The sequence below is a fragment of the Ovis canadensis genome, chromosome 10 (genome assembly GCF_042477335.2).
Source record: "Ovis canadensis isolate MfBH-ARS-UI-01 breed Bighorn chromosome 10, ARS-UI_OviCan_v2, whole genome shotgun sequence".
NCBI classification, from domain to species: Eukaryota; Metazoa; Chordata; class Mammalia; order Artiodactyla; family Bovidae; genus Ovis; species Ovis canadensis.
In genome coordinates, this window is record NC_091254.1 from 16,450,650 (window position 1) to 16,477,896 (window position 27,247).

General features: G+C 42.8%; 1 protein-coding gene across 3 annotated transcripts in view; it reads left to right on the forward strand.

The window, feature by feature from the left end:
• Positions 1-8,914: 8,914 nt before the first annotated feature.
• The window catches only part of DIAPH3 (diaphanous related formin 3), a 562,554-nt gene continuing 544,221 nt past the window's right edge, over positions 8,915-27,247 (forward strand). For all 3 annotated transcript variants that reach the window (XM_069602158.1, XM_069602160.1, XM_069602159.1), the window contains exon 1: positions 8,915-9,261. In XM_069602158.1, coding sequence (XP_069458259.1) covers positions 9,082-9,261 — 180 coding nt within the window. In that variant the 5' untranslated portion in view covers positions 8,915-9,081. The remainder of the gene's footprint in view (positions 9,262-27,247) is intronic.

Below are 27,247 nucleotides of genomic sequence, written 5' to 3' on the forward strand. Positions count from 1 at the left end.
TGCTACAGCTACAGAGCAAAAGCAGCTATAGACAATACATAAAAGAACAGGCAAAGCTCTATTGCAATTACATTTTCTTTACAAAAAATAAGCAGCATATAAAAATTACAGTGAGGTGCCTCTTGACACACACTAGCATGGCTAAATTTAAAAAGTCAGGGAAAAAATTTTTTTTTGGCAAGGATGTGCAGAAATTGGAACCATCTCTGCTAATGGGAATGGATGATGGTGCAGCCACTTTGGAAAGGTCTGACATTTCCTTTAAACAGTTAGCATATGAGCCAGCAATACCCCTCCTGTGCATGTATCCAAGAGAAAGAGACACTTAAAGCCACACAAAAACTCGTGCATGAATATTTATAGTAGCATTATTCATAATAGTGAAAAGAAAGAAAAAAATCCAAATGACCATTAATTGATGAGTGGATAAACAAAATATGTTATGTGCTATATCCATACAATGAAATATTGTGTTGGCCAAAACCTTCCCTTGGTTTTCTAAGTAAAAAGACATTTTACACTTTCACCAAAAATTTTATTGAACAATATACTCATCATTTTGTTCCACTATCTTCTGCCATTTTTCAGGCAATTTCATAATTCCATCTTCCCCAAACTTTTTTTTCCCCAAAATTTTTTATCTTTTTGAGCAAAGAATTCTTCCAGGTGCCTTTTATAGTCTTCCAGGGAATTAAAATTTTTTCCATTAAAAGAATTTTGTGAAGACCAAAATAAATGGAAATCTGAAGTTCCACTGTCTGGTGAATATGGCAGATGAACCAGAAATTCCCAGGAAAGCTGTCACAGTTTTTGGCTGGTCATCAAAGAAACATGTGGGCTTGTTTTACCCTGATGGAAGATTATGAGTTTTCAGTCAATGAGATAGTTTTCGTCGAGTGATACTTTCAGCTGGTCTAACTGGGAGCAATACTTGTTAGAATTAATCGTCTGGTTTTCTCAAAGGAGCTCATAAGAGAGGACTCCCTTCCAATCCCACCATATATACAAAAGTCACCTTCTTTGGATGAAGACCAGCCTTTGGTATGGTTGGTGGCGGTTCATTTCACTTTTCATTGCTTGTCACTATGTGTTATAAAAATGGAATATTTTCATTATGTTTTAATAGAGAATCACATGAGGAATTGTGATCAAGAATGTGTTTTTTGCTTAACTTATGTGGAACCCAAATACTAAAGTGATTATAAATAACATAATCAAGCTGGTGTAAATGATTTTCAACACTTGATTTGGATATCTTGAGTATGTTGGTTATCTCCTGTGTGGTATAGCATTGATTGTTCTCAATTAATGTCTCGATTTGATTGTTATCAATTTTAATTGGTCTACCCAACTGTGGAGCATCATCCAGTGAGAAATCTCCAGCATGAAACTTTGCAAACCACTTTTGACATGTTGGATCAGTAATAGCACTTTCTCGATACATTGCACAATTTTTGTGTGTGTGTTTTGGCTATGTTTCTACCTTTCTTGAAATAATAAAGCACAATACGCTGACAATGTTGATTGCTTTCCTCCATTTTCACTGTTAAAATGGCTATACAAAAATTCACCAATTTTAATGTTTGTTTGATATTTTTAAATGCACACTGAGAAGACAGCTGTCACAACATAATCTAAAAAATTGTTTCTAATGAAGTTAAAGACAACTAAGCGCTGCTACAGCCATTTTATGGAATAAACCGAATGAACATTTCGGCCAACCCATTGTTACTCAGTCCTTCAGGGATTCTTGGCAATGTTTGGGGAAAACTAGTAGTAAAAGTCAGGAATGCTACTATGCATCCTACATTGTATAGGATGGTCCCTCCCATAACATCCAGCTCCAGAAGTTAATAGTGCTGAGCTGAGAAACCCTGTATAGACTCATGCATGATATATCAGTGATAATTCTGTGAATGTGATTTGACTTTTCTAACCTAACATTCTATTGTAAAACAGCAGCGATTTTAACCAAGACAGACAAATGTGGAAAGCGTGGTAGAAGCCATGCCTCATATCCAGTCCTGGAGGCAGTGCTGCTTTATCTTGCCATCAAGGATTTGGAAGGAAAGTGCAAAGTCATTGTTAATGGCCAGACAATTATTTGAATACCCTGTCATTAAGCACAAAATGCTACAGAATTTATGGATAGTTGAGGCATTCCTCCACTGGAGTCAGGTGTTAAAGCAATGGTGAAAATGGTAATATTAAATTTCACTAGGTTTGAGTTAGTGACTGTGGTTTAAGTGTTAGCTGCTCACTCATATCTGTGATCCCATGGATCTCGCCAGGGTCCTCTGTCCATGGAATTCTCCAGGCAAGAATACTGGAGTGGTTGCCATTTCTTAATGGTTTGTGTTTTAATACACTGACCACTTGGAAAGAATTCCTGGCAAAGAGTAGAATTTGTAATTTAACTGAAAGAGGAAAATGTAATGATTTTCCTTGTTTGCTCTGTACTAATTTAAGGGAGAGAATGCATGTGAGAGGAGAGAATAGAAAAAAGTGGGAAGGCAGGTGGAGAAGGATATATGTTTGATTACTCAAAAAAAAATTAACATCATCCTAAAAGGGAATTAATTACTTCACTTTTCCTTACATGAACTTAAGGAAAAATGAAATAATTACTTTAATTATTTTAATTAATAATTACTTTAATTAAAATGAACTTACTTCCTTACATGTTAGCTCAATGCCAACAAATTAAAATTTTCTGAAGAAATTGAGAGTTAAGGGAGCTATCTAAACTTCCTTTATTTCTGTCAGTTTATATAGTTTGTTAAAGATTTGATATTAAAAAAACACTTATTTTCACACCAAAAAACCCCTTAATATGAAACATTTCCAATAAACAGAAAATTACCAAAAAATAGACACAAATATTCCCACTTACTGAGATTAAATATGTGTTACCATTCTGCTAGATTTGCTGTGGATCTTTCCCTTTTTTTAAAGCTGTAATTCTCATAATATTTTAATTCTGTTCTGAAATTGGTCTACAAACATCTCTACATAACACCAAAGTCAGTGATTCAATAAATAAGAGGAATGTGCTGATTGCTTTGCCAGAAAAATAAGCCTTATACATTTATATCTATTTATGATATTTGTGGAATCAATTTCCCAAGGCTCATGAAACTAAAGTGTGTGCACGGCACATACACACACACCACCATATTAAAATCAAATGGATTTATAGTATCAAACTAAATATTATGTAAAATTTATAGCCAGATACACAAAATATGAATTTGACTCATGACTACACTGTGGATCATGGGTACCATACCTCATAAGTATGAGTTCCAGTTAAGAAGAGGGAAATAAGTGCTTGGGTGGATTTTAAGTGAGCACTAGTCACCACCACCATCACAAGAAATTAATTTAATTACAGTATGCAAAGATTTAACATACATGTGGATATTAAATTGACCCTACAATAAAACTTTAATATCTGCAAAAAGACATTTGAATGTATGGTTTATAAAACCACTAGCTGCCACAGATTTTCAATAGATGGTGTGAAGGACAATCAGGTTTTTATACCACCATCAGGGAAATGGTCTTGGTGTGCCTCCTATGTATCAAGGAATAGCAGAGCGCAGAGTTCAATATGCTGGACAAGGTTTGTTTATTCCAGGGTCTTTTCCTTTTAATAGATAAAAACATTTACAGAAACTTTAGCAATAACATTTCAGCTTAGTTCCTTCCATATTCTTCCTTTCTTCTTTGGAACTAGATGACATCATTGTGTTTATTTCCCTCATGTTTTTGCAGTGTTATCACACATACACATTACATTTATATATATTATGCCATATATAAATATACAGAGACACTTAATTTCTCTATTTCTACTGCATAACAAGCCTCTCTGTATTTTATTCTCTCCCTGACTGCAGGATATTTAAATGCTTTACCCTTTTTAGTTCTTACAAATGTTCAGGAAATATATTTGCACAACATCTTTGAGCTTCTCCAGGGAGACATGAGACATGGAATTGCTGGGTCATAAGTACATGCACCTTTACCATTTCCAAGTTGCTGTCTAAACTGGCTTAACCAGTTTTGCACTCTTATCATCTATGCAGAAATCCCTACACATAGGTGAAAACTTGGTGACATGTAACTTTGTCATTTTGCCAGTCTGATGAGGGTAAAATGGTATCTCATAGAATTGTCATTAAAAAAAATATCAACTGGAAATGATCCATCCCTTCCCTCAGCTTTTCACGACTTGCTTATATAATCATTAAGAGTGAACCCTCATAAGGATTGCATTACTAATTGTTTGGACGTTTAGACTGAACAGAAATGATAAAGCCAAGAAACACATTCCTAGATTCCAGTCTTCTCCAGTCTTCTCTTTTTGCTTCATTCAACTTTGTTCCAGTCTTGGGCATGGAGGCTGGCACAAGGTAGCACTTCCAAAACTGCTGACTCGGGAGTTTATCATATACTTCTTGTTGGGGCATCAGAATGACGGGCAGTGCATGCTGTTGTGGTGTTTAAGTAATAAACATATATAAAATGTACTTTAAAAATGTGAAGTTTATTAACAGACAAAGATATTTTCATAGGTGCATTGTAATCACAAAGAATTTCCATGAGAAAAATGTAAAGGTGCTTTATATAAAGCTTGAAAATTAATTATAATAATAGTTCCTGCTTATTTATATTCAGTACCTTCTCTATGTCCAGGACCTGAGGTGGGCCTTGGTGTTTTTGGAAGCTGGCCTGACATTCACAGATAGGCCTTATTGTTCTTCTCATTGACATAACCAGTCTTACAGAATAAGGTTGGTGGGAAGTCACTACTAAACTTTCTGAGACTATCAGTGACTGTCCTCCTTTGTCAGTTATGGCTTTAGCCTCATTCTTTAGCCTGCCATCCAACCAGATAAGATTTACTAAGTTATCCAATCTTCAAACAGTCCCCAATCCCTGACAGCACTGAAATTCAGAGTAACCCTTCTCCTTCTGCTTCTGAAGAGTCTTCCAAAATCACCTAACCAAAGTTGAAATCCTATCAGGCCTTTCTAGCACCTCTTACTGAGAAACTCCATCCCAAAGTGCATGTTCTCATTCTTTATGAGTAATAAAACTCCACTGGTTCAACTACATGCGTTCCTCCTTCCTGGTAGTCTTTGGCGGGAGGGGCTTTCACAGACATTTCTAAGAACTTTACATATGCTATCTCATTTAAGCCTGACAATTCTGATTGTTAGGTATTGTTATTACCCCCTTCTGCATTTGAAAAAGCAAAAGAAAGAAATTTTAACATCACCTTCAACATCACATAGCTAGTAAACAACAGGAGTAAAATGCGCATATGGGTCCAATGATCACCCATAGGTAGGAACTGCTGCTGCTAAGTCCCCTCAGTCGTGTCCAACTCTGTGCGACCCCATAGACGGCAGCCCACCAGGCTCCCTCATCCCTGGGATTCTCCAGGCAAGAACACTGGAGTGGGTTGCCATTTCCTTCTCCAGTGCATGAAAGTGAAAAGTGAAAGTGAAGTCATATCATGTGTAGGTAGACCAAAAATAAGATCTAAAGATGGGGGTGGAAATGCAATATTACAAATGCTGCATTTCTATAGAAAGACTTGCCCAACAGAATCATATACAGCTTACATAACAAGGTGTGGTTCTAGCTACAGTAGGTTTTGCCTTTCCAGATCATGCCTGGGTAGTTTTTCACCACTGCTTCTGCCATGGAGAGAGGTTAAATGCTTTTTGAGGGCAGATTTGTGCTTGAAATCCATGTCACAACAGTGGCATTTGTATGGCCGATCCCCACTGTGTATATTCAAATGGTCCTGAAGTGTGCTTTTCGCAGTAAATGTCTTCAGGCACACAGTACACTGAAAGGCCCGTATGCCCATGTGCCCTCGAATGTGCCTGTTGAGATTTTTCTTTTGTGTAAATGTTTTCCCACACTGTAAGCACAAGAACAGTTTATGCATCTTAAGGCGGCACAGATAGTTCTCAACATGAAGAAACCCTCGAGGGCACCGGGGGCACTGGTGCCTCAGGGGAAAAGCATCCTCTAGATTCTGAATCTCATTCACTGGACTATGACTTCATACTTGCAGTTCTCCTGACCTTTCTGTTCTCCTGAACTTTCCCCTAAAGATTAGGTACTTTCTGAGTATAGAGACTGGGACAGAAGCTTTGTACAAATAAATAAGCATAATAACAAATACAAATAAAACAAATAAACTTAAACAATCCTCCCTCCCCTGCCCAACTGTAGTATGAAGACTTTACTTGAACAAGGCCCATTTTCTCAACCTCTGTGCTAGCCCACATCCCATCCAGCTAGGACATCACAGAGCAACCGTGTGCTAATCAGCAGGTTCCCATTGGCTATCTATTTTACACAAGGTAGTGTATATATGTCAGTCCTCACCTCCCAGTTTGTCCCACCCTTCTCTTCCCCACAGTCTCCACGTGTCTGTTCTCTCGCTCTATGTCTCTATTCCCGTTATGGAAATAGTTTCATCTGTACCACTTCTCTGGATGAGGCACAAGCTGGACTCAAGATTGCAGGGAAGAAATATCAATAACCTCAGAAATGCAGATGACGGGCTTCCCTGGTAGCTCAGATGGTAAAGTGTCTGCCTCCAATGCGGGAGACCTAGGTTCGATCCTGGGTTGGGAAGATACCCTGGAGAAGGAAATGGCAACCCACTCCAGTACTCTCGCCTGGAAAATTCCATGGATGGTGGAGCCTGGTAGGCGACAGTCCATGGGATCGCAAAGAGTTGGAGATGACTGAGCAATTTCACTCATGCAGGTGACACCACCCTTATGGCAGAAAGTGAAGAAGAACTAAAGAATCTTTTGATGAAAGTAAAAGAAGAGAGTGAAAAATTTGGCTTAAAGCTCAACATTCAGAAAACTAAGATCTATGGCATCCGGTCCATCACTTCATGGCAAATAGATGGGGAAACAGTGGTAACAGGGGTTGACTTTACTTTTGGGGGCTACAAAATCCGTGCAGATGGTGACTGCAGCCATGAAATTAAAAGACGCATACTCCTTGGAAGGAAAGTTATGTCCAACCTAGACGGCATATTAAAAAACAGAGACATTACTTTGCCAACAAAGGTCCGTCTAGTCAAGGCTATGGTTTTTCCAGTAGTCACGTATGGATGGGAGAGTTGGACTGTAAAGCTGAGCACCAAAGAATTGATGCTTTTGAACTGTGGTGCTGGAGAAGACCCTTGAGAGCCCCTTGGACAGCAAGGAGATCCAACCAGTCCATCCTAAAGGAGAGCAGTCCTGAGTGTTCATTGGAAGGACTGATGTTGAAGCTGAAACTCCAATATTTTGGCCACCTAATGCGAAGAGCTGACTCATTTGAAAAGACCCTGATGCTGGGAAAGATTGAAGGCAGGAGAAGGGGATGAGAGAGGATGAGATGGTTGGATGGCATCAAAGACTCAACGGACATGAGTTTGGGTAAACTCTGGGAGTTGCTGATGGACAGGGAGGCCTGGTGTGCTGCGGTCTATGGATCACGAAGAGTTGGACATGACTGAGTGACTGTAGTGATGGACAGGGAGGCCTGGCTTGCTGCAATTCATGGGGTCGCAAAGAATCGGACACGACTGAGCGACTGAATTGAATTGGAGTGACTGAAGTGAATTGAACTGTACCATTTTTCTAGATTCCACTTATATGTATTAATATTCAATGTTTGTTTTTCTCTTCCTGACTTACATCATTCTGTTTAAGAGAAGAGAGAAGCCGCTCAGTCATGTCCGACTCTTTGCGACCCCATGGACTGTAGCCCACCAGGCTTCTCAGTCCACGGGATTTTCCAGGCATGAATACTGAAGTGGGTTGCCATTTCCTTCTCCAGGGGATCTTCCCCACCCAGGGATCGAACCCGGGTCTCCCGCATTGTAGGCAGACGCTTTACCGTCCAAGCTACCAGGGAAGCCTGGTACATCACTCTGTTTGACAGACTAAATCCATCCACATTCCTACGAATAACCCAATTTCATTCCTTTTTAAGGCTAATATCCCATTGTACATATATACTACATTTTCTTCATTCATTCATCAGTAGATGGACATCTAGGTTGTTCCGATGTTCTGACTATGACTCCTCTAAGCCTTGCCCCTGCCTGGAACGTCTTTTTGCTGAAAGTCACGCCACTCTTTTCTGTCCTAAGAAAGTCTCTGCATCCTTCCTTTCTTCTTTCCAAATCCTCTCCTTCAGATTTAATATTTTTTTTATTCTCAAGAAGTTTTAAATTAACTGCTCTAACATTTATGTTATTTCATCTGTGTAAGGATTTGTGAAGCACATTATTAGACTGTGAGCTCCTCCAGGAAGCGCTGTTTGGTTTTTGGTGGCTGCCTCTGCCACCCTTGAGCGGCCTCCCAGCTCTCAGCAGGTGCTCAGTCTGTGGAGAAAGCGTCCTCCGGGGCGTCCTGGCGCTGCGGTCCTCTCCTGCTTAGCGGCACTTCAAGTACAGATCCCAGAGGAACTACTTTTCCCAGTGGTCGTCACACCGGGGCCTCCCGAGACGTGCGGAAACGCCGAGCAGATGATTTCGCATCCAAGTTCTGCTTAAGTGGCTGAGCTGGGCGGGTCCCGCCTGCCTCCCAGGTCAGCCGGAACCCATTCTCCAAATTCCGAACACACCCAGACTAGTCACTTCCCGGTACGCTTCCCACATTTCCAAAGCCGGCCGCACCCAGTGCCCTTCAACTTGGGCCGCCTGGGCCCCCAGTGGCTCAAGCGGCGCAGAGAACCGCGGAGTCGCCAATCACGCTTCTTCTTGCCCGGATGGGGCGGTGCCCAGGGCGCGTCACTCCGAGCGCAGCTCCGGATTGGCTGGGCCCGAACTCGACGGCGGCCCCGGATTGGCTGGGCCCGGGTGCTCGTCGGCGGCGGGACTTTTCGGATGTGTCGCCGGCGGCCGGGAGGTAGCGGTTGAACTGATCCGGGCAGGCGCTGTCGGCGGGACTGGGGACGCGCGCGCCGCGGACTCCGGGCTCCCGCCCGTGGCTTGCAGAGCTGCGGCCTTCTCCTCCCTCGCCTTCCCGGGGCCGCGGAAGCATGGACCAGCACCGGCCGCGGCTGCGTGCCCTGGCGCAGCGCTCGGCCGTCGGGGCCGCCTACCCCGCCTCCTCCCCGGGCCACAGCCGCCGGGACAGCGAGGCGTCGCGCAGGAAGGGCCTGCAGCGCCCTCCGCCGACCCGCGGCCCCGCGGCGCCTGCGGAGAAGCGCCCCAAGTTTGTAAGTTGGGCCTTGGTCCGGGCGGGCTGCGACCCGGTCATGGGTCCCTCGGTTTTCCTCAGCTCCGGCCTGGCCGACAGCGTGGGCGGGTTCCCTGGGCGGAGCGGTGAGCTACGCTTTGTTCTAGATCGTCAGAGTTGCCGTCTCCTCACGGGTTATGACGGCAGGCCCAGTTCTATTTGGATCCTTTGACAAACACCTGATCACTGCCCCAACTTCCTAAGGCTGTCGTGAGAAGCAGCTTCAAACGTATAAGTCGTGATGTCTCTCGTGCACTTTGCATTTTTAAGTTAAACGTTTCCTTTTTCCCATAGCATCTGAGAGTATGAGATATATCGAAGTGATCTCTAGGTGATAGGATTGCTTTTTCTGCTTCATATTTTAATTCCCAAGAAGTTTTTAAAAGTAGATTCAGTTCAGTTCAGTCGCTCAGTCGTGTCCGACTCTTTGCGACCCCGTAAATTGCAGCACGCCAGGCCTCCCTGTCCATCACCAACTCCCGGAGTTCACTCAGACTCAGGTCCATCGAGTCGGTGATGCCATCCAACCATCTCATCCTCTGTCTTCCCCTTTTCCTCCTGCCCCCAGTCCCTCCCAGCATCAGAGTCTTTTCCAATGAGTCAACTCTTTGTAACTTTACAAATTGAAACGGCTTGTTTTAAAACTTGGCGGGTCATGAAGTCACCGCTAAAGAATGTTTTGTTTAGTTTGGAAAGAAGTCTGAGTATTTGAAACCTGCTATTCCAGTTGCTTCTCTTATTCACGTTAGCGCCTTGTAAATCTTTGTATTGGCACTAACTAGTGAAAGAACAGACACAGAAGATTTTGTTGTCTGTAAGTAAATCACAAGCAAATTACATAGAGGGTTGATACATTTGGAGTGAGACAGAACTGAAAATTTAATACCCCTCCATTTTACTTAGGAATACGGAAAGACATTTTAGTCATAGGCGAAATTTTAGAGTACAGGTTGTTCCTTCTGTAAACAAATGAAAGTTGTTAGAAATATGAGTCAAGATACACAAATTAAGGGATGAAGGCTTGTGGAAGAGGAGTGAGTAGCTACATATAACAGTCAAAATTGATCCATGAAGAAAAGAGCAGAGCCTGAGATGTATCAGAATACTGAAAATGAAGGACAACATGGATTAATGATGCAAAATTAAGTATCAAGATGACCATTAGTTCAGTTCAGTTCAGTTGCTCAGTTGTGTCCGACTCTTTGCGACCCCATGAATCGCAGCAAGCCAGGCCTCCTTGTCCATCACCAACTCCCGGAGTTCACTCAGACTCACGTCCATCGAGTCAGTGATGCCATCCAGCCATCTCATCCTCTGTCGTCCCCTTCTCCTCCTGCCCCCAATCCCTCCCAGCATCAGAGTCTTTTCCAATGAGTCAGCTCTTCGCATGAGGTGGCCAAAGTATAGCCATAGGAATGGTGAAATTTTACAAAGGGGATCAACTATGTTGTTGATTGTTATCTTGACAGGGCTGAGGAATAAATAAGATAGAGTTAGATTGGCAGTAAAAGATTCTACCCCATATGGGAAGAATCCACTGGGCAATGACTTTTCTTCTTTTCACTTTCTGAGTTAATGTCATCATTCCAGTTTGTCTCTGACTCCTGTGCTCCAGAATATATAAGGTGTAATTTTCTGTGACTCCTTCCAGCAAGGATATCATGAAAATAGAACCTAAAATAATACTTATTAATAGATTTAGTTTCCTTGAAGGATATATCAGGTGATGTGAATTCTAGGTTCTGTGCTGTTTCTCACTTCTTAGATATGTTGTAAAGATGAAAAAATGTCTAAAAGACACACTTTTAAGCCCTCAGTCTAATAAATACATTTAAAATACTATGTGTGTTTTTAGATTGGTTGAAGTCTGATTTAAATCATGACTTTAATTTAGAAGTAATTTGGATTCTTTATAGTCTCATAAATTAATTTAGATTCTTGCTTACATGATAATTTCTTGGTATTTTCCATTTCACTAATTCTGTCATCAGCTGTGTCTAATCTATTTAACTTATTCTGAATATTTGAGTTATCAATTATCTTTTATTTCTATAAGGTCCATTTGCTTTCTTTTTCAAATCTGCCTCGTTACTGTATTCTTTATATTGCTGTTTCTTATTCCTTTGTTCCTTTAGACACTGCTTACTTTACTCTTTTTCTTCTATATTTGGCATTTATGGTATGTGCACCTTTGGACTGTGTACACTGACTTGCACCCGTGGTAGAGTGGTCTCTCCCTCTGTGCTTGTTAAATTTTGTATTGAAAATTTCAGTGCTTAATCTTAACCTGTCTTCTAGGAGGCCTGACTTGGAAGAGTTTTCTTTGGGCGTGATCTGAGTCTATTTCTACCAGGAGCCTGAAAGTGCTATCTCTCTGTTGGATTGGACTCTTAGAGGGCCTGGAGTTCCAGGGTCAACTCTAACTCTCTAGCCTAGGCTCAGTATCCCAGTATCAAGGTTACCTTCTGAACAGGCGTTCCCAGCCCCGCCTGCTTCTCCTGTTCTCAGTCCCACTTCAGTGACACTTGCTAATCAGTTGGAGGGTGATTTTGGACACCACCCCTTCCTCATGAGATCTCAGCAGTGCCCCAAATAGTGATTGTTCTGTCGTTCAGTCTGCTGTACTGCTGGATCTCAAGTCCATTTTTGGCTTTCTCTTGATTTGGAATGAAATGATGCTAGCTAGTCTGAAGCTCTCCAGGTCACATAGTCATTAGGTCACCTGGTTGCTTTTGACTGTAACAAGTCATGCAGGTTGGTGATAATGTGCGTGACTGGTGTTTGCAAGCCACAGAGCTGCAGGCTTGTGTGGAACTGCGGGTAAACTGGCCACTAGCTCCTTAGTGTAAGAAGGTGGGAGCTCTGTTCCCCACTGAATTTCTGTTGTACTTTGAACCTAGATAAAGCAGACGAATCCTTGTTTTTTGCTACTTGTATAGTTGTGGGCCTCTAGTTAGTTTTGAATTGTGTATAAACGTCTGTAGCATAGACTTTCTCCCCATAGATATGTGTAAATAGTAGAGATTTGTCTGTTGTAAATGTAGGATAGTTTGGCTGCACAATAAATCACTTCCTTTGGGCTGCTTGTGAACTCACCCACTTGGTTTCAGCAGGGGATGTGGCAAGCAGCTTGTGTGTGTGTGTGTGTGTGTGTGTGTGTGTGTGTGTGAGAAGGTCCTGGGGATAGTTACCAGGGACAGGGTGCCACCAGTGGAGGCTGGAAGGACAAGGCAGGAGCCTGGGTGAAGACTTCATGAAGGTGAAGAGAATCCAGTAGGATCATTAAACTGGTACTTGCCCTACCTCACACTATTCGTACCTGAACCCAAGTTCTATTACCGTTCTAGAACAAGACAAAACGGTTTCCTACCCTTATGGCAGAAAGTAAAGAGGAACTAAAAAGCCTCTTGATGAAAGTGAAAGAGGAGAGTGAAAAAGTTGGCTTAAAGCTCAACATTCAGAAAACGACGATCATGGCGTCCAGTCCCATTACCTCATGGGAAATAGATGGGGAAACGGTGGAAACAGTGTCAGACTTTATTTTTTTGGGCTCCAGAATCACTGCAGATGGTGACTGCAGCCATGAAATTAAAAGACGCTTACTCCTTGGAAGAAAAGTTATGACCAACCTAGATAGCATATTCAAAAGCAGAGACATTACTTTGCCAACAAAGGTCCGTTTAGTCAAGGCTATGGTTTTTCCAGTGGTCATGTATGGATGTGAGAGTTGGACTGTGAAGAAAACTGAGCGCTGAAGAATTGATGCTTTTGAACTGTGGTGTTGGAGAAGACTCCTGAGAGTCCCTTGGACTGCAAGGAGATCCAACCAGTCCATTCTGAAGGAGATCAGCCCTGGGATTTCTTTGGAAGGAATGATGCTGAAGCTGAAACTCCAGTACTTTGGCCACCTCATGTGAAGAGTTGACTCATTGGAAAAGAGTCTGATGCTGGGAGGGATTGGAGGCAGGAGAAGGGGACGACAGAGGATGAGATGGCTGGATGGCATCACGGACTTGATGGACGTGAGTCTGAGTGAACTCCGGGAGTTGGCGATGGACAGGGAGGCCTGGTGTGCTGTGATTCATGGGGTCGCAAAGAGCTGGACACGACTGAGCGACTGAGCTGAACTGAACTCATTGTGAAAATTCTTCAGTGACACTGGGCGTTTAATTCTTACCTCCCACTACTAGAAATGCACAGTAGAGACGGGGACGCCCCCAGATCCAGATGGCTTCAGGCAGTCTCCATCTCTAGTATGTGGGTCCGTCCTTTGAAAGGGAGCCTGTAAATTCTGTGATCCAAGCTGGCAAAGTAGCTCAGTTTTTTCAGTTAGGATATCCTCTAAGAGTTCTCACAGACTTCAGTGTAAATTTCACATCTCATCTTACGGTTTCCATTTATAGATTGTTATTATATTATCTAGTTCTGTCATTACAGTATCCTCAGTTTTGATATGAGAGGTTTTTCACCAGATCCATTAACATCTGTATGTCTACTGTGGTTGATCATTGTTAGTAATAACAGTTAACTTTAATGAGCCAAGCACTGTTTTAGGTGTGTCATGGATTTCAGCTCCTGTAATCTGTTTAACAACCCAATGAGGTAGGTACTATGAATTAGCCTTGTTTGCTAGAGGGGGAAACTGAGGTACAGAGGTTAGACTGCCTCTGGTAGCATTGTTGCCTGGGGGTGAGGCTGGCTCCAGAGGACACATCCTGAGTCCCTGTCCTGTGTTATTCTCCCATGCTAGTGGGAGTTTTACTCATTTACTGCTGCGTTTTTCAGAGAAGGCAATGGCAGCCCACTCCAGTACTCTTGCCTGGCAAATCCCATGGATGGAGGAGCCTGGTGGGCTGCAGTCCATGGGGTTGCTAGGAGTCGGACACGACTGAGCGACTTCACTTTCACTTTTCACTTTCATGCATTGGAGAAGGAAATGGCAAGCCACTCCAGTGTTCTTGCCTGGAGAATCCCAGGGACGGAGGAGCCTGATGGGCTGCCATCTGTGGGGTCGCACAGAGTCGGACACGACTGAAGCGACTTAGCAGCAGCAGTAGCAGCTGAGTTTTTCATTCAGGAACCATTAACACTAGTTAGTAATGTCTTTAAGCAATATAGATTTAGTGATTTCCTGATTGTAAGCATGTTGTGAGGTGGGAAGAGGTGTTAGGTTGGAGGACTTTTGCTATTGTACTGGGAACTTGAGAACTGAAATTGGGGTGGGCTTGGTGAGAATCCTGTCTGCTCACCTCATTTCCTTGGGCTTCTTTGGAGGTAGCAGTGGTTGGCTGAATAATGACCCCCCCACCCCCCGCCCCCGCAAAGATTCAGCTCAATTCTGTCCTTCAGTTGTATTCAACTCTTTGTGACCCCATCGACTGCAGCACGCCAGGCCTCCCTGTCCATCACCAACTCCCAGAGCTTACTCAAACTCATGTGCATCGAGTCAGTGATGCCATCCAACTGTCTCATCCTCTGTCGTCCCCTTCTCTTCCTGCCTTGAGTCCCAGCATGGTCCTTTCCAGTGAGTCAGCTCTTCACATCAGGTGGCCAAAGTATTGGAGCTTCAGCTTTAGCATCAGTCCTTCCAATGAATATTCAGGACTGATTTCCTTTAGGATGGACTGGTTTGAGCTCCTCTGTCCAAGGGACTCTCAAGGGTCTTTTCCAACACCACAGTTCAAAAGCATCACATCTTAATTTCTGGAGCCTGGTTACCTTATGACAAAAAAGGACATTGCAGGCATAATTAAGTTGAAAAAATGGAGATATTATTCTGGGTCATCTGGGTGGACCCTACATGCAAGCACACTTACTTAGGAGAGGAGGTAGAGGGAGATTTGACTACAGAGAGGAAGAAGTGAGGTGACTGCAAGGGAGATGCAGTGGCACACTACAGAATGCTGCAGCGTCAGAGGCTGGGAGAGGCGGGGCTGTTCCCACAGAGCTTCGGGGATCAGCCCTCCTGACACCTTGATTTTAGCCCGGTTGAAAACATTTCTGTTGTTTTAAGCCATCAGGTTGTGGTATTAATAACTTGTTACTGCCGCCACAGGAAACTATCAGCAGGTATAGTTATGAGGATGACCACGCTGAAAGTTTTGGTTTCACAACTTGTAAGTGTATGTTTCATGAGAACCATCAGATCATTTAAATCTCTTCCTGTGGTATTGTTTAGTTTAGATTTGTGGTCTGAGTGAAAAGAAGATAACCACAGTTTGGTTTCCTAGAAAGACTAGAACCTTCATTCATCTAGCTGTGCTGTATCTTTCTCATAAAGCGACTCTGATAATGATACAGGCGATTTCTGTGTGCTTGTTTTGAATTAATTTCTTCATTGAGTCCTCAGAAAAGTGATGGTTTCAGTTGTCCTAGATTTGCACTATCAAGAATTGGAGATTGTGTTCTTAGCTGAAGGCTTTACGTATCTGAATTTTATTCATATCAAAACTCCACCTAACCCAGCAGGCACAGAAACCTATTTAAAGTAAAATCAGTTTATTCAGCTCAGTCTTCTAAGTAGAGTTGTCTTTCGGTATCCATGGGGGATTGGCTCCAGGACCCTCCTTGGATGCTAAAATCCATGGATGCTCAAGTCCCCTACATAACCTATGCACAGTGTGTTAGTCACTTAGTTGTGTCTGACTCTTTGAGACCCCATGGATTATCCTGTGGCAAATTCAAGTTTTGGTTTTTGGAACTTTCTGAAGCTTTTTTTTCCCAAATATTTTTGATCTGTGGTTGGTTGACTGCTTGGATTCAGAACCTGCAGATAACAGAAGTTGAATGTAAATTGCTCTGAATCATCTCAGACTTTCTTTTCTTTCTATCCTTCTAATAGAAAAAAATAAGTTTACTTTCGTTTGTCAATATGACTAATTAAAAGAAACAAAATATATCCAGTGGTTTTGGGGGAGTATATTAGCTGCTGAAAACATATGATAGATGGTACATACACTTCTGGATCATGTGGCTCTTTGTGAGTAAGGAGGGGTGGGAGCAGGGATGATTGTTTTAGATTTAGAGAAAGGCTTAATTGCTTTTTTCAAAGACTCATGTCTTTAATTATGAAGCAGGCAAACTGACATACATTTATTGCACCGTGAAACCTTGCATCTCATCTAGTCTGTCTTGCAGCAATTGCTTCTGAACAGATGTTACCTGAAACACCTTTGTGCAGTTGGTAGAATGCTAAAATTTGTCATGCTTTTATTATTGTTGTCTTAAATTAACTCTGCTTTATAGCATAACTTTATTGCTGTGTCCTAGAATCTTTATATATTTATTGCCTTATAAATTGGATTTAAAATTGGCTTTTTATATGGAATGTAAATTAACATGTGTATAACTTGTTTATGCTTACGGAATAATACAAGGCAAAACTGCTTTGTGTAACACTAATGCAGTTGTCTTTAACTCAGCACATAGTATACTGTCTCTAAACTTGGAATGAAATGAATGCTACAGAATATGCTTACCATCACACTCTGCTTGTTTATCCCAGAAACTAATTTGACTTTTAGATCTATAAAATATAGATTAAGCATAACCTTTTACTTCATGGCATATTAAGGATCAAAGCATGAGCTTTCTTTGAACAGGATCTACAAAGGTAACTCTCTCTCACCCTGTGGTAGCAGCAGGGTGGCATTGAAACACCTTAGCGCTGAGAGTAATTTTCGCAAATAGCAAATCACATAATGATTATTAACTTAGGGGAGAATTTAAGAGTTTCAGTGAGTTAAGTTTTGATGCTGGAATATTCAGAGTACTGTCTAATGAAAACTACTTGGAAATGCTTGCCGTAGATTTTGTTCCTCAAATGATCCACTGCCATCCTTTCTCACAAATTTTCTGTAGAAGAGACATTATGAATACTATTTCAGGGCAGTGACTTGGATCCCTTTTAGGGCTTGGGTTCCAGCTGAGTCACTTATTAGCTGTGTGAACTCAGGTGAGTTGTTTCACCTCACCCTGTGCCCGTTTCCTCATGTGTAAAAGGAAGCTGTTGGGAAGATTAGAAATTAAATGTGATGGGTTGATAACGGTCCCTGTAACAGCGTTTAGCCTCTATCTAAATATTTACCATTTATAGTTTTGTTGTTGTCATCATTGGTAGTAATAGTAGTAGTGATAGTACACTTTTTATGTAGGCTTTAGGGCATTGGGAACATTACAGTGCATATTTGAATAACTTTCTTATATTGGGAAATCTTAATTGGGCCATACTTTTTCTCATGATGAGATGGAAGCATTCTTTTCCCTAGTTTTACCCTGACATGTCAGCTGACATGCACAGTGGTGGAGGCTTCTGATTCTTATGACTAAAAGGTCAGAGCAAGTTTCTGAATCCTTGGGAGGGGAATGTTTTTATTTGTAAAATGAGTTTCATGCAACTATGAAACTTGAGTACCAATGAAACTTACAAAAAGGAACTTGCAAAGGAAACAACCTCAAATTTAGGAAAAAAATTCTTGTGACACTCCATTGTGAATTGAATGGTAGTAAAAATAAATGTTACTTATATATGTATACATAAAAAGTTAAGTATAAATCTTTATGCTTTTGGCTCTTTTACAAAACAGATTTACGTATAAAATCCAAAACAAAACTATAAAAAACCAATAAAGTTTAAATTGGTAAGACTGATTTAATGTAATTGATGATTTTTGTTGAAATTGCATCCTCATTATTAGATTTAATAGTGGAAAGATATGTGTGTGGTTTGCCGCGTTCCTTTTGTCACCTTGGCTCTTGGGGCAGAAGTGGGATTCCAGAGCTGAGGAGGCTCAGCACAGACCAGTACATCCAAGGGTCCAGCCCTGCGTGCTGGGTGGAGTCCTGTCACCGAACACCTCCGTCCTTCTCATGAGGCCTGGACTTGAGGCTCTGAAGTGAACAGCCTCACTGGCTCTTCTGGCTGAAGTAGTGAACTCTTGTAATGTGTTTATGATAAAAAAAGAGCCGTATGTAATTTTTTTTAAGTAAATTATATGAAACTGTTGAAAAAGAGCAGAAAGAATTGGAGCCAAGGCCACCAGTCCCTGTATTCATTTTCTCTTGAAATGTAACTTTCTGTAGCTGTAGGTTTATTGCTCCTTGAATAGTGTCATTTTCAAATTGTACCAGCCTCTTGGAGCTGAATCTTTGCTAAGTGCAGGAGTTGGTGAAGCCTGTGCGATATGCGGCCTGTGTTGCTTGGCCTGCTGACACCATGGTGGTGGTGCGCATAAACGCAGGCGTGTTCACCAAAAGTGCCTGAGGGAATGTGGTGTAGAGAGGGCCTCCCTGATGGCTCAGCTGGCAAAGAATCCGCCTGCAATGCGGGAGACTTGGGTTCAGCCCTGGGCTGGGAAGATCCCCTGGAGAAGGGAACAGCTACCCATTCCAGTATTCTGGCCTGGAGAATCCCATGGACTGTAGCAGCTTTCACTTTCCGATTGTCCAGGACGTGCTTGGTGGTGATGGTTTAGTCACTAAGTTGTGTCCGACTCTTGTGACCCCGTGGACTGTAGCCCGCCAGACTCCTCTGTCCCTGGGATCTCCTAGATGAGAATATTGGAGTGGGTTGCCATTTCCTTCTCCACCAGAATGTGCTTGCTTTATTTCTAATGTTTAATATAATCTTGAAAAAATAGAAAGTTTTAAAATTCTGATAGAATTGGAGAGTCTGTAGAAGGGCCCTGCAGACCTCAGTTTGAGGAACTTGGAGATGACTTAAGAAGTTAGGAGAGGTCCCCAAACAAGCAAAGGATTTGTCCCTTTCTTTAGTGTTTCATTTTGTGATGAACTAAAACTTCATGGGAAATAGATGGGGAAAGAGTAGAAACAGTGTCAGACTTTATTTTTTTGGGCTCCAAAATCACTGCAGATGGTGACGGCAGCCATGAAATTAAAAGACACTTACTCGTTGGAAGAAAAGTTATGACCAACCTAGATAGTATATTCAAAAGCAGAGACATTACTTTGCCGACTAAGGTCCGTCTAGTCAAGGCTATGTGGTCATGTATGGATGTGAGAGTTGGACTGTGAAGAAGGCTGAGCGGATATGACTGAGTGACTGAACTGAACTGAACTGAAATGTGATTAGTAAGTATTTACCAGTAGCAGACTAGAAGTGATTAGTATTTATCAGTTCAGTTCAGTTCAGTCGCTCAGTCGTGTCCCACTCTTTGCGACCCCATGAATTGCAGCACGCCAGGCCTCCGTGTCCATCACCAACTCCCGGAGTTCACTCAGACTCACGTCCATTGAGTCCGTGATGCCATCCAGCCATCTCATCCTCGGTCGTCCCCTTCTCCTCCTGCCTCCAATCCCTCCCAGCATCAGATTTTTTTCCAATGAGTCAACTCTTCACATGAGGTGGCCAAAGTACTGGAGTTTCAGCTTCAGCATCATTCCTTCCAAAGAAATCTCAGGGTTGATCTCCTTCAGAATGGACTGGTTGGATCTCCTTGCAGTCCGAGGGACTCTCAAGAGTCTTCTCCAACACCACAGTTCAAAAGCATCAATTCTTCAGCGCTCAGCCTTCTTCACAGTCCTACTCTCACATCCATACCTGACCACAGGAAAAACCATAGCCTTGACTAGACGGACCTTAGTCGGCAAAGTAATGTCTCTGCTTTTGAATATGCTGTCTAGGTTGGTCATAACTTTTCTTCCAAGGAGTAAGCGTCTTTTAATTTCATGGCTGCAGTCACCACCTGCAGTGATTCTGGAGCCCCCCAAAATAAAGTCTGATACTGTTTCCCCATCTATTTGCCATGAAGTGATGGGACCAGATGCCATGATCTTTGTTTTCTGAATGTTGAGCTTTAGGCCAACTTTTCCGCTCTCCTCTTTCACTTTCGTCAAGATTGCAACCCCATGGACTGTAGCCTATCAGGCTCTTCAGTTCATGGAATTTTCCAGGCAAGAGTACTGGAGTGGGTTGCCATTTCCTTCTCCAAGGATTGTATATAATGTGCTTCAAAACAGTCTACCTGTAAATGGTTTTCTGAGGGTCAGCATTTCCCTTGCAGTCTTTAAAAAATACACTTTATCTTACAAAAGTGGTACAGAACACCATGTACTGCTCACCAGTAAGCTTCAGAAGTGAAACATCATAAATCCTACTGAAATGTTCATTTCTTCCCCTTCTGTCTGTATCTCCTTATTATCTTTGCTTTTCATTTCTTTGAAATAAGGGCTTATGTGATTTAAACTTTTTTTCCATTTTAATTTTTTTTGGTGAGGGGGTTTCCAATTTATATATATCTCTTTTTCCCTAAAAATAGACCCATGAATGGAATTAGTACCCAATAACTTTCTAATCTCTCCACCATTGAGCATCATAGCCCATCTTAAATACCTGAAAAGGAAGAGGCGCTATGATTTAATGTATGAAACATCTCCTCAGGGCATCCTGTGTGCTAAGGGCCTTGGGATATTCCCAGGTAGCTGTGGTCTGTGTCAGACCTTCAAGGAAAAGATAGTAAGTAACCTGTCCAAAATTCATCAAAGAAATTATTGCTAATTCTAAGCCATTATAGATGTTGAAAAGTATATGCTTTTTTTGGAGATGAGGTGTAGAATTTCTTAAAACTCGCAGGAAGATATTGATATGTGGATTGATCTAATTGTAAGATACATAATGTTACCTTTATTTTTCCAATTTATTGTGAGGTATCTTTCCAGGATGTGGGGGACTTTTTCGTGTGGTCACTGCATTTTGCTGAGGCAGGCTGTTTATTTGGGTGTCATAAAAATGAAACTTTGTTAACATTCAGTTTTTAACCAGGATTTGCAAATTGGTGACATTAATTATGGATTGTACTCTGGTATTAAACTGTTGCTGTTTACCAAAACTTTGGATGGAATGCAATTCAAGTGACAATTATAATTTATTTCTAATGAAAAATTTGACAGCCTGAGAAATGAACATGAAAAATAGAATGCACATAATCTGTATTCAGAAATCCAATGTGACGGTTTCATTTCTTTATAAAGAGTGAGAGTTTCCATTAAAAGTATGTTTTCACTGCACTCACCTCTCTTCTGAGGGTATTGTTTTGCTCTTACTGATATCTCGAGCTTGTTTTCAGTTGCTATGTGCATATGTTTGTAAGCTTTTGGAAGTCATTTTCTCTCTTAGTGCTGCCTGATACAGGCTTAAGCTTACAATGTGAACACTTGGTTAATTGAAAATCTATGCAAAACTGTTCTTGTAATCTTATACCGCCTGATTCACTAATCTATTCATGATTAATTTACATTTAAGTGTTATCGATATACCTTTAATGTCTATTTTCTTTTCTCTAAAAGATTGCAGTGGGGGTGGGTGAGGGCATGTAAGTGTGTGCTTAGTTGCTCGATTGTGTCTGACAATCCTGGTGGGATTATAGCCCACCAGGCCCCTCTGTCCATGGGATTTTCCGGGCAAGAGTTCTAGAGCGGATTGCCATTTCCTACATGAGAGGATCTTCTTGACCAGGGATCGAATCCATGTCCCCTTTGCAGGTGGATTCTTTACAACTGACACCACCTGGGAGGGCATGCAGAGACTACTTGAAACAGATCTGGGTCATTGGAGGACCGAGCCTGCTGACTCAGGTTCTCCAGGGGCCTGTGTTAGAGAGGCTTGGGTTAGAGAGACTTGGGTGAATTAGCTTCTGTGCCTCGGTTAACTTGTCTGTAAAATGGAGTAGATAGTCATAGTATTGTGAGGATTAGTCGAGGTGATGCATGTTATTATGATAGCTTGAGCACAAAACTAGCAGTTAATACATGACAGCTGTTATTACAGCTCTTTCTGGAATTGCCATGGGATTAGGGCCCAATAAACTAGTTGAAAGTTAAAAATATCCTAAGTCAAAAGTGCATGGACTATGCTTAACCTGCTGAGCATCATAGCTTAGCTTAGGCTACTTCGTGCTTGGAACATTACGTTGGCTTATAGTCAAGCAAACTCATCTAGCAGAAAGCCTGTTCTGTGATGAAGTGTTGAATGTATCTTGTCACAGATTGAACACTGTTCTGAAGGTGGTAGACAGGCTGGTCGTCTGGTCCGGAGTGGTTGCGCCCCCCGTGACCATGTGGGTGACGGGGCTGCAGCCGTCTGCCTGCCCAGCATTGGGAGAGGACCCTGCACCTGTCGCTAGCCTAGGAAGGGCCAGAATTTAACATCTGGAGTACAGTGTGTAGTGAGTAAGTATAGGTTTTGCATCATTGTAAAGTCACCCCTTTCTAGGTGGGAGACTGTAGTTGTATTATTTTGAGTCTTTCCCAGACCCCAGAGTGGGGGAGATTTCCGCCTCTGCAGTGTCGGACATCCTGAAGGGCAGGTGACCAGATCTCAGTTACTGACGGCGTCTTGACCTTTCTCCGCTGCTCACCTCCCTCCACCCTTCTTCTCCCGTTCCTGGTGTCCAGGGACCCGACCTCAATTCCAGTGGGGACACGTAAAGAGCTTGGTCCCTGGATGCATTCCGCTCCTTTCTGTTCTATCAAGACCTTCATCTTCTGCCCTTGCCGCTCTTTCTTTCTCTGTCAGCCTCCTGCTTGACGGCATTTGCTCCACACCCTACAGAAGTAACCCAGGACTCTTTTTGAACTAGGATGCCTTCACATTCCTTGCCTCTTCAAACCTGATATAACATGGAGTATCAATAAATAAAAGAGCACTGGCCTCCATGTCCACTTGCTTCCTGTCTCCAGGCCTGGAGCGACCTGACAGGCTTCTCAGTGACGGACCCATGCTCTGTGGCCTGGGGGAGACCCCGCCAGCCCTGCAGACTGCAGCCTTAGACATCGGGACTCTGTGGAACTACTGATTGGCAGGGCCTTCAGCCTGTCGGTCACAGTCATCATCACTGGCACCGCTCTCTGGTGGACTGCACTCCTTTAATTGCTTACTACAGTGCTTTGAAGCAGGACTCTCACGACTCTGGTGTTACGCTTGATGGGACGGAGGCCAGGAGAGTGGTGTGGGCCATCCCGAGGCGTGGCCGGGGGCGGAGCCTGTGGGGGGCGCGCAGCCAGGCGGGCCAGGGCCCGGGCTTTGAGCCAGCTTTCTGGCTGCTGCTGTTGCTTAGTTGCCCAGTTGTGTCTGATTCTTTTTCGACCCCATGGATTGAGGTTTTTCCAGGCAAGAATACTGGTGTGGGTTGCCATTTCCTTTCTCCAGGGGATCTTCCTGACCCAGGGATTGAACCCACATCTCCTGCCTATGTCTCCTGCATTGCAAGCCTGTATCAGCGGGATTTGACTGCTGAGCCACTGGAAGGCCCCACTTTCTGGTTATATCCTTTTTTACTTCTCTCAGTGTTTATGCTGAGACTATATTCACTCTTTTTACCTTCTCTATGGGTCTGATTCCTTTTTGTTGTTAACAGTTTTTTAAATTGAAAAAGTAATATATGAACCTCTTAAAAAGCCCAACAGTGTAAGAGTTCAGAGTGAAATTCACTGACTCCGTTACATCCCAGTTGAAATTTTCCCCACACGGAAACAGTGATGACTTTCATCATTTTCACTTGGATGCTTTACTGATACTCTGTGTGTGTGCGTAGCTCCCACTTGGAGCTGCCCTGGCACAGCATTCGCTGAAACTGCCTTAGAGAATGTTTCTCCTGCCTCTCCACACTCAGCCTTGACACCTTCTTCAGAGAGAAGATAAAGGCCATATTGCTTGAACCGGCTTAATTTCCTGCTGTTGCACCAACAATCTGTATCTGCAACTCTTTCTCCTTTCTCTTCCAGTATCTGTAGAAGTGTCAGGTTAACCCTTTTGCCCCTGATCTTGATCCAGTTCCATTGCAAGAGGTTGTTGCACTCTTCACAGGTCCCGTCTGATTGAAATGCTCAGGTATCTTCTACCCTGAAAGAAAAAGCAGGAGCAAAACCAAACACCCTCCCTCTCCCAACTTTCCCGTGACCAGACACCTCTCTATACCGTGCTCTGTTTCCTTCCCTTATAGCCAGATTCTGTGAATTCGTTGTTTTCATTTATTCTGTAAATGTTTGAAGGGCACAGTTGGGTACAGTTTGGTCCCTGACTTCAGGAGGCTTGCGCTCAGTCTGGCATGGAGATGGTGGGCAGTATTACCAGGGAGCCCATGTTGTGTCGTGTTTAAGAACTCATACTCTGAAGTTAACCTGGGTTTAAGTCCTGGCTCTGAAGTTGGTAGTTCTGTGACCTTGGGAAATTACTTTTGTTACTGTTGTTTATTTATTCATCTATGAGGTGGGAACAGTAGGACCTGTATTATAGTTAGACATGATGTTTCAAGTTATATTGAGGGTTAACACATAAGTATTAAACAGCTCTCAGTTCATTGGTCCTGTCATGATGGCATTAGCCAAGGGTAGAGAGCGCTCGTAAAGGGGGCATTCAGACACCTCCCACAGGCTTCTCAACTTGTGCTTCTGTCTTTCCACTAAAATTTGGCAGGTCAGCAACTGCCAACCCAGTGGCTGGTCTTCATCTTCAGTTCAGTTCAGTTCAGTTGCTCAGTAGTGTTTGACCCTTTGCGACCCCATGGACTCCAGCACGTTAGGCCTCCCTGTCCTTCACCAACTCGCAGAGTCTACCCCAACTCATGTCCATGGAGTCAGTGATGCCATCCAACCATCTCATCCTCTGTCGTCCCCTTCTCCTGCCTTCAATCTTTCCCAGCATCAGGGTCTTTACAAATGAGTCAGTTCCTTGCATCAGGTGGCCAAAGTATTGGAGCTTCATCTTATTAGACTTCAGAGTATGAGCACTGACCCATCATTTCTTCAAATCTTTGCTCTAGCATGTTCTTCTCTTCTAATGTTTGCTTATCTATCTTCCTACCCTCTTGGTGTTCCAAGTACTCTCTCTCTGATCTTTTACTCTTTTTGACTTGAGATTTCCTTCCAGCATGGATTCATTCATTTCACTAGCTACCTAGTGATACGGGAGGCTACCTGTGTCAGTGCTGTTCAGTACAGCTTTTGGTGATGGTGGAGCTTTCTGTTCTGCTGTGTCCAGTTTAATATTCACTAGTCATATGTGGCTAATGCTATTAGAGGGCTGATTTTTAATTTGATTTAGTTGGAATTAACTTTTGAAATAGCCATATGTGACTAATGGCTAATGCCATACTTTGACCCACATTCAGGGACTGCCTGTGGCCTCAGAGTCTTTATTTGTAGGTCAGACTGCCTTCCAGTGATGTGACAGTTTGTTCCTACTGGATAACTTGCACATCTTGTTCAGGCAGAGATGATACACTTTCACAGCCTCTGAAGCTGCTCTCAGCGATGGGTTTTTGAGTGAAATGCCATCAATGATAACTGAAACAGGCTTGGGATCACATCTGTTAGAATGGCTGTCATCAAGGAAAGAGAGAGCAAGTGTTGGTGAGGATGGGGAAGAAAGGGAACCCTTGCGCACTGTTGCAGGGAATGTAAGCTGGTTCAGCCTCTAAGGAAAACAGTATGGAGGTTTTTCAGAAGTTAAAAATAGGACTATTATATGACTCATCAATCCCAGCTGTGGGTATATATCTAAAATACATGAAAACTGAACCTCCAAAAGGTACCTGTGATGCTTGCCTGGTGGTCTAGATTGGTCAAGAATCTGCTTGCCAATGCAGGGGACATGGAGTCAGTCCCTGACCTGGGAAGGTTCTACATGCTGCGGAACAGCTGAGCCCGGGGCCACAACTACTGCACCCTTGCTCTCAAGCTTGCGAACTACAGCTAATAAACCTGTGTGCCTAGAACCCAGGCTCCCCAAGAGAAGCCCATTGGAGTGAGAAATCCATGCGCTGCAACTAGAGAGTAGCCCCCACTTGCCTCAATTAGTGAAAAACCCGCATGGAGCAACAAAACCTAGCGCAGCCAAAAAAAAACCTATCTGGATTCCTATGCTTATTGCAGCATTATTTACAGGAGCCAAGATCTGGAAGCAACCTCAGTGCCCATCCACGGGTGAACGGATAAAGAAGATATGGTACGCACTGAATATATACAGTGGAATTAAATTCATCCGGTAGAAAGACATGCTGCTGTTTGTGACAACATGGTTGGACCTTGAGGGCATTATGCTAAGTGAGAAAAGCCTGAGGGAGAAAGACAAATGCTGTATGATATTACCTATATGTAGAATCTGAAAAACAGAGTAGGGGAATGTGTTAAAGGAGATCAACTTTGGAGAGATGAATTAAAGGATATAAACTTATAATTAGAAGATAGGTTCTGGAAATCTAATGTACAGCACGGTGATTATAGTCAACAATGGTGTATCATAAAATCAGAGTTGCTCAGAGATTAGATCTTAATGTTCTCAGCATTAAAAAGATGATAATTATGTGATGTGATAAAAGTGTTAGCTAAAGCTACTGTGGCAGTCATATTGCAAAATATAAATGTATCAGTCAACAGGTTGTATACCTTAAAGTTACACAATATTATATGTAATGGTCCCATCACTTCATGGGAAATAGATGGGGAAACAGTGGAAATAGTGTCAGACTTTATTTTTGGGGGCTCCAGAATCACTGCAGATGGTGACTGCAGCCATGAAATTAAAAGACGCTTACTCCTTGGAAGCAAAGTTATGACCAACCTAGATAGCATATTCAAAAGCAGAGACATTACTTTGCCAACAAAGGTCTGTCTAGTCAAGGCTATGGTTTTTCCTGTGGTCATGGATGGATGTGAGAGTTGGACTGTGAAGAAAGCTGAGCATCAAAGAATTGATGCTTTTGAACTGTGGTGTTGGAGAAGACTTGAGAGTCCCTTGGACTGCAAGGAGATCCAACCAATCCATTCTGAAGGCGATCAGCCCTGGGATTTCTTTGGAGGGAATGATGCTGAAGCTGAAACTCCAGTACTTTGGCTACCTCATGCAAAGAGTTGACTCATTGGAAAAGACTCTGATGCTGGGAGGGATTGGGGGCTGGAGGAGAAGGGGACGACAGAAGATGAGATGGCTGGACGGCATCACGGACTCGATG